The sequence below is a fragment of the Moschus berezovskii genome, chromosome 18 (assembly GCF_049115385.1).
Source record: "Moschus berezovskii isolate FMDL1 chromosome 18, NW_MosBer_1.0, whole genome shotgun sequence".
Lineage (NCBI taxonomy): Eukaryota > Metazoa > Chordata > Mammalia > Artiodactyla > Moschidae > Moschus > Moschus berezovskii.
Genome location: NC_142477.1, coordinates 53,325,820 through 53,340,177, shown reverse-complemented (window position 1 = coordinate 53,340,177; position 14,358 = coordinate 53,325,820). Strand labels below are relative to the sequence as shown.

General features: G+C 41.1%; 1 protein-coding gene across 1 annotated transcript in view; it reads left to right on the top strand.

The window, feature by feature from the left end:
• Nucleotides 1-8,179, top strand: part of CDC20B (cell division cycle 20B) — a 33,956-nt gene extending 25,777 nt beyond the window's left edge. Inside the window, 3 exon segments of the mRNA XM_055422050.2 lie at nucleotides 1,736-1,861; nucleotides 2,960-3,077; nucleotides 8,079-8,179. Of these exon segments, the coding sequence (XP_055278025.2) occupies nucleotides 1,736-1,861; nucleotides 2,960-3,077; nucleotides 8,079-8,179 (345 nt within the window).
• Nucleotides 8,180-14,358: the final 6,179 nt, after the last annotated feature.

The following is a 14,358-nucleotide window of genomic DNA, read 5'->3' as shown; positions in this document are numbered from 1 at the left end:
CCATTTGGAACAAAAAAACAAATGAAAAAAAATCAACCTGAGTGTAGTGTTAGAACAAACATTAATTAGAGTATAAGAAAGCTGAGCACTGAAGAATTGATGCTTTTGAACCGTGGTGCTGGAGAAGACTCTTGAGAGTCCCTTGGACTGCAAGGAGATCCAACCAGTCCATTCTAGAGGAGATCAATCCTGGGTGTTCATTGGAAGGACTGATGCTAAAGCTGAAACTCCAATACTTTGGCCACCTCATGCGACGAGTTGACTCACTGGAAAAGACTCTGATGCTGGGAGGGATTGGGGGCGGTAGGAGAAGGGGACGACAGAGGATGAGATGGCTGGATGGCATCATGGACTCGATGGACATGAGTTTGAGTGAACTCCGGGAGTTGGTGATGGACAGGGAGGCCTGGCGTGCTGTGATTCATGGGGTTGTGGAGAGTTGGACATGACTGAGCGACTGAACTGAACTGAATTTATAACTAAAGAATAGGCAATTTTATTTTCTAAAATGTATTAGTGAGAGGGTTAACAGCCTTGGTAGGAAGGCCAGAGGTACCCAGGTGGTAGGAGAAAATAAACTGCAAGTGGCAGAAGTTTTTTTTTTTCTTTCTTTTCTCATGTCATCCTGTCTTGTTATAGCAACACCTGGTTCAACCTGAACTTAACTTTTCTGAAACCTTGAGCTAAACAATGTGATTTTTCTTATGGAATCGTTAACATAGCTTTTCTTAAGCTATGTTAATGAAATTGTTTATTTGCCTTGGAGTCTGCCTTTCTTCACATTGGTTCGCCTAAGACTCAAACCTTGAACTGATAATGGATCAACAAACCAGTCTGTCTTACTCATGGAAATGCTCTCTGAAGCTGTGTTAAGGAAACTATGTATTTGCTGTGAAATCTGCCTTTCTCCAAGGTTCATGTCAGTTGCTTTGTGACTGGGGATGACTCACTTTGCGTCAGTGCTATTTCAAATGCATGTTGTGGGAGAGGGGCCTGGTGCAGCTCTCTCGGTTTTGAGGTGTTCCTTTATCCGATTAGCAAGTTGCTAACAGGTACAGAACGCCTTGCTAAAAGCTAGCAAGGGGGCACTGTTTCTGTCCCCTTCTGGTGTTTATGTCAGAAGCTTTCTCTATCTATTTTATACTTCAATAAAGCTTTGCTACACAAAATCTCTGAGTGATCAAGCCTTGTCTCTGGCCCTGAATTGAATCCCTGTCTTCTGGAGGACACGAATCCTGGTGTCATTCACAGCTTGTAGCAGCAACCTTTCATTAGGATTTGAAACATAAGATTTATTGTGTTGCGAGCAAGCAGGTATAGCTCTCCATTCTCTTCTGTTCCCTTCTCTGACCTAGAACCTAAGGACATAGGTAGACAAACCAGAGGAAGACTGCATTTTTTAATCAGATTCTAGAGGTACATGTCAAGTATTTTAGCAGCAGATTTTTTGCCCCAGAGGATATGTTGAATGTAGCTTTTCAAACATATTATTGTGTAATTTTTCTGTTTGAAATACTTGCACTTGTTTCCTAAATTTGAAAAAGACACCAATAGGTGGTTTCTAGTCCATGAGAAGTAATCTCTGGAGAGGGCAGTAGCTCTTGTCTTTGGATCAGAGGTTCTGGAGATCTGCCTTGGGAGCAGACCTCTGAAACTTCTAGTTATATGTGTGCATCTCATTCATGAGTTCACCTCCAAAGCTGACCTGCCTGTGTGATTATTTGGAACTTTAAAGGCCATTGATTGGTGTCCCTGGCAGACTGAAGTCCTTGCTGTTGGAGGAGGAATGAAGGATGGACGCTTACACATCCTGGACGTAAATACTGGGCAGAGCATCCAGACCCCAAGCACAGACTCACAGGTAAATGTCTTTCCTGGTTCACCTTCATTCTGATCTTCTAGAATCTTGTGAAAATAATATATGATAGAGCATAGGACCCAAACACACCTCTCTTTAGCTGCTGAGTCTATAGGAGTTTCAGCTCCTAAGAGTTTCTTTGTGTAAAACCCTTTTCACCTGTGAGTTGAAAGTTAATTTAACTTGTATATCCATTTTTTTTTCCATTTTCTTTCTCAGCTCTGTTTTAACTGTGAAACTTGGGAGCAGTCTGACTGGACAGTGATCATGTTGTTGTCGTTCAGTTGCTAAGTTGTATCCGACTCTTTGCAACCCCATGGGCCACAGCACACCAGAATTTCTTGTCCATCACTAACTCCCTGAGTTTCCTCAAACTCATGTCCTTTGAGCTGATGATGCCATCCAACCATCTCGTCCTCTGTCGTCCCCTTCTCTTCCTGCCTCATCTTTTCCAGCATCAGGGTCTTTTCTAATGAGTCAGTTCTTTGCATCAGGTGGCCAAAGTATTGGAACTTCAGCTTCAAGATCAGTCTTTCCAATGAATATTCAGGGTTGATTTCCTTTAGGATTGACTGGTTTAATCTCCTTGCAGTCCAAGGGTCTCTTAAGAGTCTTCTCCAGCACCACAGTTCAAAAACATCAATTCTTCGATGTTCAGCCTTCTTTACGATCAACTGTCACACCCACACATGACTATTGGATAAACCATAGGTTTGACTATACGGACCTTTGTCGGCAAAGTGATGTCTCTGCTTTTTAACACACTGTCTTATTTTGTCATAGCTTTACTTCCAAGGAGCAAGTGTCTTTTCATTTAATGGCTGCAGCCACTGACTGCAGTGACTTTGGAGCCCAAGAAAATAAAATAATCATAGTCCACTTCAATTCATAGGTTCATTGTGCCTAAGTCTCTTTGTGTATTTAGTTTTTTGTTGCTTTGGGATAAACTTTCCAGGGACTAACATAATTCCTCTCACATCCTAACCCTATGTGTAGACTGGAATGTAGATGTGGACAGAACATACTGCCTAGACTCAGTTTAAAATGCATCAATGAGTCAGAAATGGCCGTAATTCTGTATTTTCAGGGTCATTATTACAGATTTGTTCCCTAACCTGGCTACCTAAGACAAAGGAGATCGCAACTGGCCAAGGTTCTCCCAAGAATGATGTGACTGTGTGGACCTGTCCTGGTCTTGCCAGGTCACGTGGATTTTTTGGTAAGTATATAGGTAGGTAAAATGACATGTACCTATTGCAAGGTGAGCTGTTATTGGTGGAAAAAGCCACGAATGGAAGATTTTCTTCTTCTGGTTCTTTGAAGTATATATTTTATTGGGGGAAAACCCTACTTACCATACCTCAGGGATAGATGAGTGTTTCTGAATTTGACTAAGATTGTTCATCACTTATAATGGTCAGTTTTTTTTGCATACGTGTAAGGATGATGAAGTGATAATTGTGGGCAGTTTTCAAACTGTGTTTCTGAACTCTGGAGTTAGCATTGTAACTCATTTTACCCTATTTGGAAGAAGAACCGACAGTGCTAAAATGTGTGGAAGATAAGAAAATATGAAAAGGGTGAGACATTATTCTATGTGGGGAGACCATTCCAGAGCATGAGATTCTGGGGAAGCCTCTGCCCTTTCAAGACAGACTGATGTTGTTTCCTGGTGTGGTTCTGTAAATGCTTACTGGCTACTTCTTGAGAGCAAGAACCCATGAGGGAGAACAAGACTCAGGCCTTGTTCTCAAGAGTCTTAAACTACCTTTGGGTGTAATCTGAAATATTAAGGGGGGCTGAGGAAAATAGAAGTGTTGGTTGTTGAAGGAACAGGGCACTGACATCCAGTCTCTTGTAGACCTCTGATTATATATTCTGTCTTCTTCCTTTTGCCACTCAACTAATTTTCTGGTCATCCCTGAAATGCGTTTATTCAACATTTATTTATTAATATTAAGCATCTATTGTATACCAGGCAATTTTGATGGTGCTGGGCATATACAGATGAACCAGACAGACAATATCCTTGCCCTCATGGAGCCTATACTTCTGTGGGGGAAGATAGACAAGAGTCAAATATATACGATATTAGATGGTGATGATACCACAATTCTCTGGAGATTCTGGGAATGTTATTTGGCAACAACAAGACACCTTAACAGAGAGTCTTCCTGCTTCTGCTGCTCAGCCTGGCTGGAGCTCTGGTTAGCCTCAAAATAACTTTCTATCCTTCAGCTGTTATACTGTGTGATTTGGTGAATAAAAATACAGACCGCTCTTGACAGAGCCACTTCAGTGCTAGAATGGGTGTAGGAGAAGCATGAGGTGGTCCTTGGTATGTATTAATTACAATTCACGGGGCCTTTTTAGTTTAGGGAAACTTTTAAAATCAAGCCTTAAAACTTAGGTGGGAGTACTGATAGATAACTTTTGCATGAATTTGCTGATGATCAGAATAAAGAAAGTATTAGTACTTTTATTATTTTTTCGTTTCTCTGGTCATAATAAGTTATACTTTTTAGTTTTAATGATTTGTGAATTTTTAAAATATTAGACAACAGAGAGTATATTTAGCCCTTCCTCCTTTCTTTAAAATGTTTTTGGTTGGAGAAAATGCAGTTAATTTTGAACTTTTAGACACTAATTTTCATCTCTAACTCAGTAGTTTCTTCTATGTACAATATTTCCCCTAAGTATTTAGCAGGAAGATTGTTTTACAAATGCACATCATGTGGTCAGATAAATTTGGAAATTCTGAGTTAAATAAGAACAGTTTTTCTTTCTTAATGATGTCTCAAAGCCTTTGATACATTACGTGTGTTGGGAATCTCCAAGAGGAATCATTTGGTGTTTCCCAAGTGCATTGGGAAACCTTTGTATGGGAACATCTCAAGATCTTGCTCCATGAACACCCTTCAGGGGGCAATGTCACATGGTGTGGGGCTGCTGAGGTCTTCAGCTTCGTTTTTACTGTGAGTCAGTATTTCCATCGTGGTTCAAGATCAGCATTGAAAAAAAAGAAGTAGAATGGTATAGAATGGAAAAGTGGAAAAGTAGATTTTATTTGATGAAACTTTTGTCATTGTTATCAGTACATTTGCGTGTCTATGTATGGGGTCACCACATAAAATGTAGTTTTGACAATGAATTGTGGTCAAAAAGTTGGAAAGAAGCTATTCTTAACTATGGTCATGCTTTTAGTACTTCTCATCCTGTGACCCACAGTCATGATTCTCTGGAGGAAAATTTTAGTTAAAGAGGTTCTCATCCACCTGACTATAGAAGAAAGATACCTTATAATTTCCCCTCCAACTCCCCCCGCCCAACCTGCCAAGGCTGTAATTTCTAAGCTTTGAAACAGTGGTAGCTGACTTTCTAGCTTATAAGTGAGATCTGGCCTTTGACTAGGTTCCATCAGTCTATCACACATGTGTCAGTACATGGCCTCATTTACGGCTGTTGCTGCATAAAGAAAACCAACTTTCAATGCTTCTAGTGACAGTACTCTTGGAACATGGGGATGTAAATTCTAAACAAGAACTTCATCTGAAATAAGGTGGCATTTCCCTCTATCTAGTAAACTAAGATTGTCATGAATGGGAAAGAAGTATTTCAAAAATGCTTTTGTTTCCATCCAAAGGCCATTTTCCTAACAAGTTCTGGAAGTAGCTGTCCATCTTTTAAGTCAAGATATTTTTCAAAGTCTGTTCTATAAAAGATTTGGGACTTTCCCCCTGTTATTCCTTTTCCCACTACCTCTCCCTCCTTTCTTTTCATCTTAATGCACGTAATAAAGAATGCATGAGTATTTATCACTGATTATATTTATTGAATAGAATTTTCTTTTTAGGTTTAATTTTAAAGCATTGGTATAATGATCTATATTTTCCTAACTAAATTAAGTTGTTTTTCATTTATATGGCTTGTGTGTGTGTGTGTGTGTGTGTGTGTGTATGTGCGCGCGCGCGTACTCAGTCCTCTCTGACTCTTTGTGGCTCCATGGGCTGCAGCATGCCAGGTTCCTCTGTCTTTTACTATCTCCCAGAGTTTGCTCAGATTCTTGTCCATTGAGACAGTGATGATATCTAACCATCTCATCCTCTGCCGCCCCTTCTTCTTTTGCCTTCAATCTTTCCCAGCATAATAATGGATACTGGCCTTTAAAAGAAAAAGAAACTCTTCTTTACGCTGGATTTGGAGCATGGTAAACAGTTAAAGCTTTGAACTGGATTCTGGTTCTGGCTTTGTCATTAATCAGCTGTGTGACCTTGAACAAAGCGTTTGATATTCTTAAAGTTTTTCTTCAACTCTAAATTAAAAGGATGACATTATATCAATGAATTTAAACATTTTTTATGCATCAACATGCCTAGGGCCAGTTCCATGTGTCCTTGGGGGCATGTCTCTGTGTGTGTTGTGTGTGTCTGTGTATGAATGAAGGAGAGCACTGGGAGTTCTGTGTGTAGGTGGAAAAAGCCCTAAGTACCTAAGAAATGTCTCCTTTAGGAGTGGAATAGTGTAGCTACACTATTTGCTGTTGAGAATCTTGTGTCAGAGAACAAGATTATTTCTGAAATTCCAGCTCTCAATTGAGTTGTAAGCTGTACTGTTCTATGAGGGGGTGACCACCCATCTCGTTTGATTTTCTTTGTGCCTCCAAATATCTACCCGCTCAGAAACATATCCCTCTCCTTTCCTACTTTGTCCTTGTCCCAGCTTTCTTTCATGGAGTCAACTTTGTCTATTTCAGTGTAAAGTTTTGATCATGAAAGCCACTGTTGGATTAGGATAGGTTTTGCAAAATATTTTCCGAGGAACATTAGTCCTTTAAGATGCTCAAGTCAAAAGGACCAAATAAGTTTCAGAAATGCTGCCTGTTATAGCCTCTTCTCCCAAATATTTATAAAGCATATGAAAGTGTTAGTCTCTCAGTTGTGTCCAACTTTTTGCAACCCCTATGGACTGTAACTTACCAGGCTCCTCTGTCCATGAAATTCTCCAGGCAAGAATACTGGAGTGGATTGCCATTTCCTCCTCCAGGGCATCTTCCTGACCCAGGGATCAAACCTGGGTCTCCTGCATTACAGACAGATTCTTTACCTACTGAGCCACTAGGGAAGCCCTATAATGCATATAGCAGTTTTGAAATAAGGAATCCTATTTAATTTCTTTAACTTGGAGCTCCCAAATTAACATGATTATTCATTTTTAAATACCTAACAACCTCATATAAAACTATTGTCCCACAGAATGTTCTTTGAGAAATGGTCAATTGGATAACAGAAAGAGGGGTATTGACCTCAGAATTTCACACGAAAGACTTATGTTTGCTTTTTGGGACAGATTTTTGTGTCCTTTTCCATTAAGCAGTATGAGTTTATTTGATTAGCTTCTTGAAACCAATATCCTAAAGGGATTACTTTCAGGGGAGGATAAGAAGAGGGATGGGGTGTGTGGTAGGAACATGACCAAGGGAATTCCTGGGTGTTGGTGGAGTAGAGAAGATAGAACTAATAATGGTAGATGGCATGAGGTTGTGGGGAACTAAAAGCTGGTCCCCTCAGAGCTATTCAAGTCAAGTCCCTGGAACCTGGGAATGTAACTTTATTTGGTGAAAGGGTCTTTGTAGGTGTAATTAAGTTGAGGATTTTGAGATGAGATCATTCTGAATTATCCAGATAGGCCCTAAATGTAATAACAAGTGTCTTACAAGAGTCACACAGAGAAGAACAGACACACAGAAGTGGAGGCAACTTGACCACAGAAGCAGAGACTGGAGTGATGTGGCCACCATTCTGGGATGGTCAACAGCTGCCAGAACTTGAAGAGGCAGGGAATGGAGTTTCCAGAGGAAGCCAGCCCTGTCAACCCCTTGATTTGGGACTTCTGGCCTGTAAGAGAATATATTTCCGTTGTCTTAAGCCATGCAGCTTGTGGTAATTTATTACAGCAGCCCTAGGGATCTAATGCAAGGGGGAAACACCCTGAAGGGGCAACGGTGAAGCAGAACCTTGGCCACTTTAGGGTGTTCCCCAGAGCCCACGCTGTGTTTTCTTGGCAAAGGTGCAGTGGGAGCGCCAGCCCTGAATGTGGCAGGTGTTTGGAGAAGCCCTTTATCCTGGGATGAGATTCATGGCCCCCAGCTTAGGTTGCTTCCCAGTCCTAGGCAACAGCCCTTGACATGTGGAACATGAGCTGTCTGTCTGTCTTCCCACAGACCACCGAGGCTGAGTGCTACAGCTGGCTTTGAGTCCAGACCAGACCCGAGTCTTTTCTGCTGCAGCAGATGGCACAGCCTGCATATGGAATTGCTGCTAGTCACTCAGCCCCTCCCGGCTTCAGCTTCCTCATTTTGACATGAGAATAATGATATTGGCCTTGCCTTCTCCATGGCATTGTCATGAGGCCCAAACAAGGTGGTGATTTTCCTGAGGTGAATGCCTGTTCCCCTGACCTTTCCCTCAGGTTTCTCTGCTTGCTCTGCTTCATCCCACCATGACTTCCAGACGTTGCCTCTCATTCTGTGCTTCTCTTTTGCTTTCCTCCTCCTCCTCCCCTTTTCTTCTTCCCTCTCTGTCTCCTCCCTGTTAGAGATGCATTTTCACTGCTATAGTCACAAGAATATCTACTGCAATGATTTCTAAACTCTTCTTTCCCCCTTCACTTTTCTCCCAAGCTCCAGCCTTATACTTGGGTCTCTGGATATATATATATATATATATATATTTTTTTTTTTTTTTCTATTTTGGCTGCGTGGTGTAGCATGCACGGGTCTTAGTTCCCTGACCAGGGATCAAACCCATGCCCCTGCAGTGGAAACTTGAAGTCATAACCACTGGACCACCAGGGAAGTCCCTTGGTTATTTCTTCATTGAGATCCTTTTCTGTCTTTAGCTCAAACTCAATACATTAAAAACACAACTTATTCACTTGAATAAGCACAACTTACTCATTTAAATATTGATTAAAGTGCTCCTCTATGTTAAGCATAGGGCTTCCCTGGTGGTTCAGTAGGTAGAGAGTCTGCCTGCAGGGTGGGAGACCTGGGTTCGATACCTGAGGTGGGAAGATCTCCTGGAGAAGGAAATGGCAATTCACTCCAGTATTGTTGCCTGGAGAATTCCATGGACGGAGGAGCCTGGTGGGCTATAGTCCATGGAGTCACAAAGAGTCGGACATGACTGAGTGACTAACTTTAATATGGATTAAGCATATGGATTATTTCCTCTCAGACAAGGACTTCCTTGGGACTCCCTTTCCTCTCTTAATGATCTCATCTTACCCTAGTCATCCCATCACTCAGGGAGCCTCCTGGTTATTCAGGACTGCCTATGGGGTCGCACAGAGTCGGAGATGACTGAAGCGACTTAGCAGCAGCAGCAGCAGCAGCAGCAGCAGCAGCCTTCTACCTGGTTTCCTGTCTTTATTCTTAATGGGTTTCCACATTACTGTTAGGTTTAATTTCTAAAAGCACTGTGCTGATCCTCCCAGTACCCTGCTCATAAAGTCTCAGTGACTCCCCATTATCTAACCCCCCTTGACCTCAACCTCAGAGTCCTGAGCCCAGAACCTGAACTTAGGGGACCTATACTTAACTAGGCTCTGCCATAAACTTACTGAGTGACCTTGGGTATGCCACGACATTTCCAAGTAGGGCTTTGGATTTGAGAACTTTGGGGAAACAGTGGAAACAGTGTCAGACTTTATTTTTTTGGGCTCCAAAATCACTGCGGATGCTGATTGCAGCCATGAAATTAAAAGACGCTTACTCCTTGGAAGGAAAGTTATGACCAACCTAGATAGTATATTAAAAAGCAGAGACAATACTTTGCGAACAAAGGTCCATCTAGTCAAGGCTATGGTTTTTCCAGTGGTCGTGTATGGATGTGAGAGTTGGACTGTGAAGAAAGCTGATCGCCAAAGAATTGATGCTTTTGAACTGTGGTGTTGGAGAAGACTCTTGAGAGTCCCTTGGACTGCAAGGAGATCCAACCAGTCCATTCTAAAGGAGATCAATCCTGGGTGTTCATTGGAAGGACTGATGCTAAAGCTGAAACTCCAATACTTTGGCCACCTCATGCGACGAGTTGACTCACTGGAAAAGACTCTGATGCTGGGAGGGATTGGGGGCGGTAGGAGAAGGGGACGACAGAGAATGAGATGGATGGATGGCATCACCGACTCTGTGGACGTGAGTTTGAGTGAACTCCGGGAGTTGGTGATAGACAGGGAGGCCTGGCGTGCTGTGATTCATGGGGTCGCGGAGAATCGGACACGACTGAGCGACTGAACTGAAATGAACTGAACTGAACTGAAGGTTTCTTCAAGCTCAATCAGGTCACTGTTCTTTTTAACATTAATTCTCACTCACCTCCTGTGTTATTGCTGGGCTGTTTTGTGATTTCCTGTCTTATGCCTTTGTTGGAGCTCTCATCTTCTAGTCTGGAATTCCTGCTCCTCAGTTCCTTTGCTCTGTACCTTCACATAAGTCCTATCTTCTCCAGGAAGTGTTTTGAAATAATGTTACCTGGCTTTGAATTCTTGGTATCAGCCTGTGTCACCTACTTTGTGTTAATATAACTATTCTAGTTGTTTTAAAATATCTTTTATTAGTATGGGAATCTTTGTTTATTTAAACTTCAGCATGCTTATTTCTTTCACAAAATTATATTGAGGAGTTGAGGGAGCATATGTTATATTTTTTTAGTGCATTGGAGAAGGAAATGGCAACCCACTCCAGTGTTCTTGCCTGGAGAATCCCAGGGACGGGGGAGCCCAGTTGGCTGCCGTCTATGGGGTCGCACAGAGTTGGACACAACTGAGGTGACTTAGCAGCTGGAATGTTTTGCATGTGTCACCTAACATATGTTGATTAATTTATTTACTTTGTCATAAATGGCTTTTACCAAACACAATCCTTAATATCTCTCTTCAAAAAAAATAATACCAAATAAGTGAAAGTGAAGTCACTCAGTCATGTCGGACTCTGCGACCCCATGGACTGTAGTCTACCAGGCCTCTCCATCCAATCAAGAATACTGGAGTTGGTTACCATTTCCTTCTTCAGGGGATCTTCCGACCCAGGGATCAAACCCAGGTCTCCCGCATTGCGGGCAGACGCTTTAACCTCTGAGCTACCAGGGAAGCCCAAATAATGCCTTGATAATTGAAAAGTGGGCTTCCCTGGTGGCTCAGAGGTTAAAGCATCTGCCTCCAATGCGGGAGACCCGGGTTCGATCCCTGGGTCGGGAAGATCCCCTGGAGAAGGAAACGGTAACCCATTCCAGTATTCTTGCCTGGAGAATCCCATGGACGGAGAAGCCTGGTAGGCTGCAGTCCATGAGGTCGCATAGAGTCGGACACGACTGAGCGATGGAACGGAGCGGAATTGAAAAGTGGAATAGTAAATACAGGGAGTGTTAGGACTCTTCTGACAAATTAACAATGTATTCTGTTCTTTCCCCCTGTTTTTAAACTCAGAAAATATGCTGGGTAGTGCTAGTAATTCTTACCTTACAAAATTTTAGGTCACCAAAAAGTGCAAATATGATACATCCCTGCAATGTACACTCTTCTTTTTTAAGATAATGGCTGTCATTTGATCTTATTTAGCCAAGTATAAACTATAAGAAAAAATTTAGCAGGAAAAGGAGCAAAATGGTGAGACCATTTCCAGTGTCCCCCACCATTCTGATATGGTTACATCTCTCTTAAAAATCTCATGAGACTATGACATGATCAAAGGACCAAAGATTACTTCTCTCAATTAATACTGGTGTGTGAACAAGGTTCTCATTTAAGAAAAACAGCAATATATCTTTTATTGCTGTTTTATGGACGTCTGGAATATGATTTCAGTAAAGAAAAAAATGAACTCAGACAATACACAAAACAGAAGCCTTAGCTACAAAAATTGTGTAGTATAAAATTTTTATTGAGTAATAATTCACATAAAGCATATAAATCTTAAGTATATAGCTCAATGTATTTAACTTATGAATAGATTAAGATCAAGATCTATGAGTAAATCATCCAGATCAAGATGTGAACATTTCTTTTACCCCAGAAGATTCTTTGTGTCACTTAGTCAACACCGCTCCAGTATTCTGACTTTGGTCACCATGAATTAGTTTTGCCTTCTGCCAATCTTCAGATAAATGTAATAATACAGTAAATATTCTTTTATGTGGGATCTGGTTTTCTTTTACTCAACATTAAATTTGTAAGAGTAGTTACTGTTGCTGCATGTAACTGTAGTTTCGTCTTTTAATTGCTGTATAATATCCCATTGTATATACAACAGTTGTTTTTCTATTTTATTATAGATGGACATTCATTTTAATTTTAACTTTCAAGGATAAAGTTGCTATGGACATTCTCAAACACATCTTTGGTGGGGAAAAGCCCTCATTTCTGTTTGGTCTATACCCAAGAGTAAGAATTGTTAAGTCATAGCACATGTGTTTATTCAGTTTTAATAGACACTGTCACTTTTACTAAGAAACTCTACCAATTAACACTTCCACCAGCAATGAACAAGAGTTTCACACAACTATTTTTAAGTGAACTTCAAAATCTGTAATAAATGTTGCCAGTAGAGAATATTCCATCCATCTTCTTATTGCTATTAAAATCCAAATTACAGATTATAGCAGGCATCTAAAATATCATCCTAGTGACTCTCTTATCTTTTTTAGATATCAGCATGAGATTTCACTTTCTAATATAAGAGTTCTTATCACCAGCTGCATATTAAAATCATTGGGGAAACTTATAAAAAGAATACCTTGTCCTGGTTCTCATCAAATTAAATAAAAATTTCTAAAAGTGAGGCATAGATATTGGTCATTTTAAAGAGCCTGGTAAGTCTAAAGGGCAGCCATGGTTGAAAACCAATGGACCAGTATTTTGATCAGTCTATAAGCTATGTACCTTCATTAGTTTCAAGAAGCTGTCTCTTAGTATTGCTGTATGTTCTTAGTTTGGACATACCATGTGTATATATGTATATGTTTACATATGTATACATACACACACCTAAGATTTATATTCCAAAATGAACTGATGGAAATCAAAGGAATCTGTTCATATAATCTCATCTTGATGCGGCTACTGGGCTGATGACTATCCCCTACGTTCAGCATGCTGAGTGAACATCTTGGTTTTTCTCCCAAAGGAAACTTTCAGACCATGATTCAACACTCACTCCCTAGTATGAGATGGCAGCCACCGTAACCATGTTGATTGTACCTACCCAGGCTTAAGGATGAGGAGAACCCAGAAATCACCTAGCTAACCCAAGGCTTAAATTCAAACTACTGAGCAAGGAAGCTGACTTTCTCTAGCTAAGTGCCTTGTTCAGTTCAGTTCAGTCGCTCAGTCGTGTCTGACTCTTTGCGACCCCATGAATCACAGCACGCCAGGCCTCCCTGTCTATCACCAAATCCCGGAGTTCACTCAAACTCATGTGCACAGAGTTGGTGATGCCATCCAGCCATCTCATTCTCTGTCGTCCCCTTCTCCTCCTGCCCCCAATCCCTCCCAGCATCAGAGTCTTTTCCAGTGAGTCAACTCGTCGCATGAGGTGGCCAAAGTATTGGAGTTTCAGCTTTAGCATCAGTCCTTCCAATGAACACCCAGGATTGATCTCCTTTAAAATGGACTGGTTGGATCTCCTTGCAGTCCAAGGGACTCTCAAGAGTCTTCTCCAGCACCACAGTTCAAACGCATCAATTCTTCGGCGCTCAGCTTTCTTCACAGTCCAACTCTCACATCCATACAAGTGCCTTGTTAATATCCCCTAGAATTTCAATTTCCATTTCTTGCCTGCTTTGAAAAATACTCTAAGGCATTTCCTGTTTCTGCTTCTCCCATTGGACTCAGGTTCTTGTATATAAATCTGAGTAGCAGGTGTTGATGTGGAGCAATGGCCTGTGAAGGGCAAATATTTCCTTTTAATCCAAATACTCCAGACTGGCTGCTTCTGTTTCTTGCAGAATTGCTGGGTCCTTGTTATTAGACAGACTGACCTTAGTGTTCCTCCTGCTAGGCCCAGCCCATTGAATCAGTGAAGTGAATAATTTAAGTCAAATTTGCATGTCACTTGTCACATGGATGACACAGGTGACCCTGGTCCCTTGATCTGTCCCTTGCATTATCCACAAGGTCTCTATATTACTCTGTTCCACTTTGCTGGTAGATCTCTGCCTGCTATAAGTTATAGGAGACAAGTACAGTGATAGAAGTTGATTTTATTTATGATGAAATTAAGAAATGACAGCACTGGGTGTATATCTAAAGAAAACCATAATTCGAAAAAATATATGCATCCCAATGTTCATTGCAGCACCACTTAACAATAACCAGGACATGGAAGCAACCTAAATGTCCATCAGAGGAATGGATAATGAAGATGTGGTACATATATACAATGGAATATTACTCAGCCATAAAAAGAACAAAGTAATGCCATTTGCAGCAATATGGATGGACCTAGA